General features: G+C 37.5%; 1 protein-coding gene across 1 annotated transcript in view; it reads right to left on the bottom strand.

The window, feature by feature from the left end:
- The window catches only part of LOC100948930 (ATP-binding cassette sub-family A member 17-like), a 137,500-nt gene that overhangs the window by 89,129 nt on the left and 41,296 nt on the right, over positions 1–7,075 (bottom strand). Inside the window, exons 7-8 of the mRNA XM_023513859.1 lie at positions 3,396–3,512; positions 2,062–2,179 (exon numbers count right to left, since the gene is read on the bottom strand). Of these exons, the coding sequence (XP_023369627.1) occupies positions 2,062–2,179; positions 3,396–3,512 (235 nt within the window). The remainder of the gene's footprint in view (positions 1–2,061; positions 2,180–3,395; positions 3,513–7,075) is intronic.

Here is a 7,075-nt window from a genome sequence, read left to right as displayed (position 1 = left end):
ATATTTTTTAACTTATAACTCAGATGGATTCCATTGTAAAAGCTAGTTATATGGTAACATATTTAATATGTTAATATGCAAAAAAATCAAAACTATTTACTGATGGTAAGTTTATTCATATAAGGAAATATATGGATATAATTAGGGGAATATTTCTAAAGTCAGTTTGTCTCACCAGACAATAGCCAGATGAATTGAAGAAATTAGAAAATCAATCAAAAGAAGTGTGGAGAGTAAAGCTGCTAATTTCAAATTTTATACTTTGGCAATGGATGATAGCACTGATGTTATAAATATGGCTGAACATGCCATTTTTACTAGAGGTATTGATGATGAATATAATGTCACTTGAGAAATACCCTCTTTAGTGCCATTACAAGACACAAATTGAGAGATTTATAGGAAGAAGTAAAAAATACATTAAAGCAATTTTCTTTGTCCATTGTCAACATATCTGGTATAGTTACTGATGGTGCCTTGGCAATGGTAGGTAAAAGAGAGGAATTTATAAAATTCATAGAAGATGATGTAATTGCCACCCATAACCCATGTTTGATAAAGTACCAAATTTGTGCCAGAACTTGATAATGAAAACTGGCTTACAGATTTAGCATTTTTAGTGGATTTAAATGAGTTAAGCATGTGTCTGCCAGGTGAAAACCAACTTATCAATATGTTTCAAATCATAACAGAGTACCAAATGAAGCTGAAATTACAGCAAGCTCAAATTAAGGAAAACAATTTTATGTATTTTGAACATTAAACACAGTCCTGTGAGCAGAGTTCCATCACCTCTTGACAGACAGATGTGCCAGGACCCACATATTTGAACATACTATTTGATGTAAAATATTCACAAATGTAATGGTACACTGCCTGGCTTTATTTATACAACACTTTGATTTTTCCCCCAGTTTTCTTCAGCCTCCTCCACCATTTATATTTTTTGTCGTCAACTACTAGACTCATCCTTCATTAATGTTTCTACCTATATCTCTCTAAGGTTGGTTCATAATTCAATTCTCTTGCACTGTGCCTTTGACTCCACTTCCTATTATTTTTTGTCCCTGATGGTTTATCAATTCTACCAATAGTTTTAGAGGTTAACACATCTCACAGGACCAAATTCGAAGGGATTCCTCTCTTACTGTGGTGTCCTAGAAGCCACCCTACTATTGTGCCACAACTTGACAATCAAGACCAGGAAAATAATCTGACTTAGATATCTTATTTCCCCATTTCCTCTTTTTTTTGAGACAAAGTCTCACTTTGTCACCCTCAGTAGAGTGCTGTGGCGTCACAGCTCACAGCAACTTTGCCTCAGCCTCCCAAGTAGCTAGGACTACAGGCACCTGTCACAACACCCATATATTTTTTGGTTATAGTTGTTTGGCAGGCCCTGGCTGGGTTCGAACCCACCAGCTCTGGTGTATGTGGCTGGCACCTTAGCCACTGAGCTACAGGCGCCGAGCCCCTACTTCCTTTTATATTGAGACTTAGTGCCTCCATTTGAAATTACATAGAGGAGCCAAATGAAGCATAAAAACACATATAGACAGACAGAGAGATAGATGGATGTTTCTTTTCTTTTCTCTTTTTTTTTTTTTTTTTGAGACAGAGTCTTACTTTGTCACACCAGTAGAGTGCTCTGATGTCACACTTCACAGCAATCTCTAACTCTTAGGCTCAAGTGATTCTCTTGCTTCAGCCTCCCAAATAGCTGTGACTACAGGTGCCCACCACAATGCTTGGCTATTTTTTTAGAGATGGGATCTTGCTCTGGCTCAGGCTGGTCTCAAAGTTGTAAGTTCAGGAGATCCGCCCACCTCAGCCTCTCAAATAAGTTGGATTACAGGCATGAGCCACTGAGGCTGGCCCTAGACAAATGTTTCAATAAGACTTCAGTGGGAAATAGAAGTCTTCTATTGATAAAATAATCATAAAAGTGAAAACTTGGCTCTTGAGAAATAATTAATGCTGTAGAGAATGGGATTAACAATGCTGCCAGACAAAAAAGTCATAAGCACCTCCTGATTAAAAATAAATTACATCAGGACTCACCTCTTTGGAAGAATGTGCTGACCATGAAGGCAAAGAAAATTGTGGCAATAGCAAAACACATGAGGAAAACAAATATCAAACTAGGGTCACTATTCGTGAACACTGCCACATTTTCCACCTATAAAATAATAATAGATGTACATAATTTTTACATGGAAAGAATAAGGAGAAAGCATAAATTACTGTCAGAAAATGAAGAAAAAAAAATTTTTTTGAGACAGAGTCTTACTTTGTCACCCTTGGTAGAGTGCTATGTCATCACAGCTCACAGCAACCTCCAGCTCTTGGGCTTAAGTGATTCTCTTCCCTCAGCCTCCTAAGTCACTGGGACTAAGGGCACCTGCCACAATGCCCAGCTATTTTTCGTTGCAATTCTCATTGCTGTTTTAGCTGGCTGGGCCTGAGTTCAAACCCACCACCCTCTGTATATGGAGCTGGCGCCCTAACCCACTGAGCCACCAGCACCGGCCAGTGAAGAAAATATTTTTAAAATCTGATATTATCATAAACTAAATGACATATATAGATTTTTAAGGCAGACCTTTGATTTAGCACTCATTACCATTTATAAATTATGCCCTATATATGTAAACATGTAATCATTCTTTTTGAAAGCTTAAGTTTGGATTTAATTTTAGACCAATGTGAATATATTTTTCTTCTTATGAGTGAGTTTATCTCATTTGTCATTATCATTATTATAGATAATTTTTGATATTTCTTTTGATATCTTATATCTTCTCTTTTTAATGTTTTCTGGTTATTTCCTTTATTTTATATATTTTGCTATTTAGTCTGGGTTTTCTTATGTTCTTTTGTCCAAAATGCCTTTATTTTTGTAATTTAGAATGTAAATTCATATATCTAAATAGTGAGTTATAATTTAGTTATCAAACGCAAGTTGACAAATTTTAACACTGAATTCCATTAAGAGTATAAAAGAAAAAACCCAAGATACCATTGATGTTAAAAATGTTCTCATCTTTTATAATAACTGTTTTCAACTATCTGTACAATATAACATTTATAATGCTTTAAAGTTTATAAAATATATTTTTGGTCATTCCCTTTAGTAATGAATTAACCACACCCATGTCAAGTACCTAAAGAGCTGGGAACTGAAAAGAGGACAAGACAAAGCTCTTCCTGATCTTATAGATCTTAAACGCTTAAGTCCTCCAAGTTTCAGCAGCTACATAACATATTGACGTTGGTGGTCATCAATGACTGTGTTTCCATCATGTATTACATCTCAGCACCACCACCCATGCAACACCAAATTTCTTTCCTACCTATTCATACTTTAGACACCCTGAAAGACAAGAGTCATGTACCTTCATGCAGAAGATAATGGTCATGAAAGAAACAGCAATGAAGACACAAATGAAGAATATAATAAACCAAGCAACCCAGTGCAGCCAACTTTCAAGTCCCATCATGCACATGTACTCCTAGAGAAAGTAAGAGAACCAGACATTATACGGTTGAATGCACAGTTCTAGCTGGTTTGCTCCAGCAGCCTGTTACTAAGATCCCAGCAGACTCGGGTGAAGCGGTGTGAGTGTACTGGGAAAAGTTGGCTAGTAGGGAGTGATGGAGACTGAGTGAGTTAGAAAGAAGAGTACAAAACCAGTGAGTGGCACTCAGCTGGCTTAGATATGGTAGAGATGAGTCTTGTATTAAAATCATTCTTCTTTTGCAATAGTTAAATATTCTGTTCTTTCATCCATTTATGGAGTGCCTATTATAAGTGAATGGCTCCTATGGCCCTGAAAATAAGTACAAATTCTTTGACATCCATACTCTAGTCACATAAACCTTTTCATAATTCACTGAATGTGACATGATCTCTATGTCTTTTTAATCACATATATTGTTCCTCTCTTTTTTCCTCTCATCCTCTCTTTACCTAGCAAAATCCTACTTGATTTTCAAAACCTAGCTCAAGAGTTACCTACTTTGTGAAGCCTTCTCTGGTCAGCTTTGCCCATTCTCTTTTTTTATTTTTTTTTTTTTGAGACAGAGCCTCAAGCTGTCACCCTGGGTGGAGTGCTGTGGCATCACAGTTCACAGCAACCTCCAACTCCTAGGCTTAAGCAATTCTCTTGCCTTGGCCTCCCAAGTAGCTGGGACTACAAGTGCCCACCACAATGCCCGGCTATTTTTGGGTTGTAGCTGTCATTGTTGTTTAGCAGGCCCAGGCTGGATTCGAACCCACCAGCTCTGGTGTATATGGCTAACACCTTAGCCTCTTGAGCTACAGGCGCCAAGCCAGCTTTGCCCATTCTCCACACAGCCGGAACATCTACACATTCTATTACCTTTGCACTTGGTATTCTTTTGTAACATTTAATTTTACTGGTATGGATCATCTAAAGAAAAGGTCTGCACCATTTATATCTGTACCTTTCATAGACATGCCTGGTAAATAAATCACTCAATCAATGTTTGATAAGTGGATGAATTCAAAGCACTGTGCTAGGTACCATGAAGGAAAAATTAAAAAAAAAGAAAAGACAAAGCTATTAAAGACATACATATAATAATATTGTATATGCCATACTACAATTATAGAAGCAACTTTTTTACCTTTTAATATTGTAACTAGTAGTTAGTTAACAAAAACACATTGGCTAAAGCAGGAAATCACAAAAATGATAGACACATACCTTACATTTTTATTTATTTATTTTTTTACATTTTAATATTTACTTAGGGCAGGGATGGGGAACCTGTGGCCTTAGGGCAACATGTGGCCTTCTGGGTCCTTAAGTGTGGCCTTTTAGTGAATCTAAATTTTACAGAAAAAAATCCTTTACTTTTTATTAATATGTTTTTGTTCCTTTTTACATTTTTATTTTATTTTTAATTAAAAAAAACAAAGAATAAAATAAGTTTCAATGAAATAATCCTCCCAGATTGACTGGTACAATTACAACATTAGGAAGCAATAAGGGCTAAGTAGACAACAGCTGCACTCACAGTTTAGTTCTGACTTCTCCCACCTGATGGGAGCCACTACCACACAAGGCTGCTTGGCAAGAGTTTATGGGGGTCAAGTACACCAGTCTATTACCAGCTTTTGACAACAGTGTAGTGCAGTTATTTTTGCAGTGGAATCTGGTTTTTTGTTTGTTTTTTTTTAGAGACAGAGTCTCACTTTATCGCCCTTGGTAGAGTGCTGTGCTGTCACAGCTCACAACAACCTCCAAGTCCTGGACTTAGGCAATTCTCCTGCCTCAGCCTCCCAGTAGCTAGGACTACAGGCACCTGCCACAACGCATGGCTATTTTTTGTTGCGGCCGGGTTTGAACCCCCCAGCCTCAGTATATGGGACCAGTGCCCTACCCACTGAGCCACAGGCACTGCCCTACAGTGGAATTGCTGCACGGCTCGACAGTATTTTTTACATCTGTGTGCTTAACAGCCCATCATGTCAAAGAGATCAAGAGAATGTTGAAAAAAAAATTTTTTAATGAGAACTGGGAATTGCAATATTATCTTGTTTCTGCTAAAGATAAGATTTGCTGGCTCGGCGCCTGTGGCTCAAGCGGCTAAGGCACCAGCCACATACACCTAAGGTGGCGGGTTCGAATCCCCAGCCCAGGCCCGCCAAACAACAATGATGGCTGCAACCAAAAAATGACCAGGAGTTGTGGTGGGCGCCTGTGGTCCCAGCTACTTGGGAGGCTGAGGCAGGAGACTCGCTTGAGCCCATGAGTTGGAGGTTGCTGTGAGCGTGATGCCATGGCACTCTACCCAGGGGGATAGCTGGAGGCTCCGTCTCAAAAAAAAAAAAAAAAAAGATAAGATTTACTTGCTTTGTGATACTGTAATGCCAACATTAAAGAAAGTCAGTGTTCATCAGCACTGTAAGACTCATCAGGACCACAAATATTTTAAATTAGAGGGAGGGGGCCAAAGGTTGTATTGAAGAGACTGAAAAAATGACAAGCAAAAGCAAAGATACTTTTTTCAAGCAGCAGTAAGACCTGGAAATAATGCCACTGAAGCTAAAACTTTAAAAGCAGTTTATACTCAGGAGAAAGGGTAAGCCATTCAGTGATATAAAAATTATGAAAGAATGCGTTGTCAAACTTGTAGGATGTTTGTACTCCAATAATGTTTCAAAGTACAAAGAATTGCCTCTTCAAAGGAGAACCCTAACTGATCAGCAGCATGAAATTAGCCTTCAACTTAACAGAACAACTTTGTACAATATTTCAAAAGGAAAATATATATTATTCAGTTGTTTTGGATTAATAAATTGATACTAGTGACTCAATGAAATTTCTATACTTCACTTGTGTTGTAACAGAAAATTTTCTTTACTACGAAGAGTAACTCAGTTTGGATGCTCTTATGACAAGAAAATGGAAAATAGATATCTTCAATAGATAAATGTCATGAAGTTGAATCTAATTTGGTAAATTTAGTGAGTCTAAGTATGAATGGTGCACCGTCATGACAGGAAAACATGAAGGTTTATTGCACAGATAAAAAGAGTATTAACAGATCCAGGTGCTCTCATTTCTTTTCATTGTATCTTGCATCAGCAAAATCTCTGTGCGAAAGCTACCATTTTTTTTAAATTTCAGATTAATATGAGGGTACAATTATGTTGCAGTGTTTGCATTTGTTAGGAGTCCCTCTTGCAGTTGTGCCACACACTTGAGAGGTGTGCTGTATATCCTTACATTGTGCCCATCAAGTGGGATCACACCAATCCCCCTCCCTCCTGCCCTCTCCTGCTTCCTCCTTTTCCCTCACCCCTAATTTAAATTGAATTTTCTCTTGTGTGGACTGGCTTCATATTAGTATTAAGTACACTGGATACTTGATTTTCCATTCTTGTGATACTTTATGGAGAAGAATGTATTTCAACTCTATCCAGGTTAATACAAAAGATGTAAAGTCTCCATCTTTTTATGGCTGAATAGTATTCCCTGGTATACACATAACACAGTTTAACCCATTCCTGGGTTTTTGGTGTTTTTTTTTTTTTTTTTTTTTT

The sequence above is a fragment of the Otolemur garnettii genome, unplaced genomic scaffold (genome assembly GCF_000181295.1).
Source record: "Otolemur garnettii isolate 467f Iridium unplaced genomic scaffold, OtoGar3 scaffold00044, whole genome shotgun sequence".
NCBI classification, from domain to species: Eukaryota; Metazoa; Chordata; class Mammalia; order Primates; family Galagidae; genus Otolemur; species Otolemur garnettii.
Note: the sequence above shows the minus strand (reverse complement) of the source record. Positions and strands in the feature narration are given on the sequence as shown.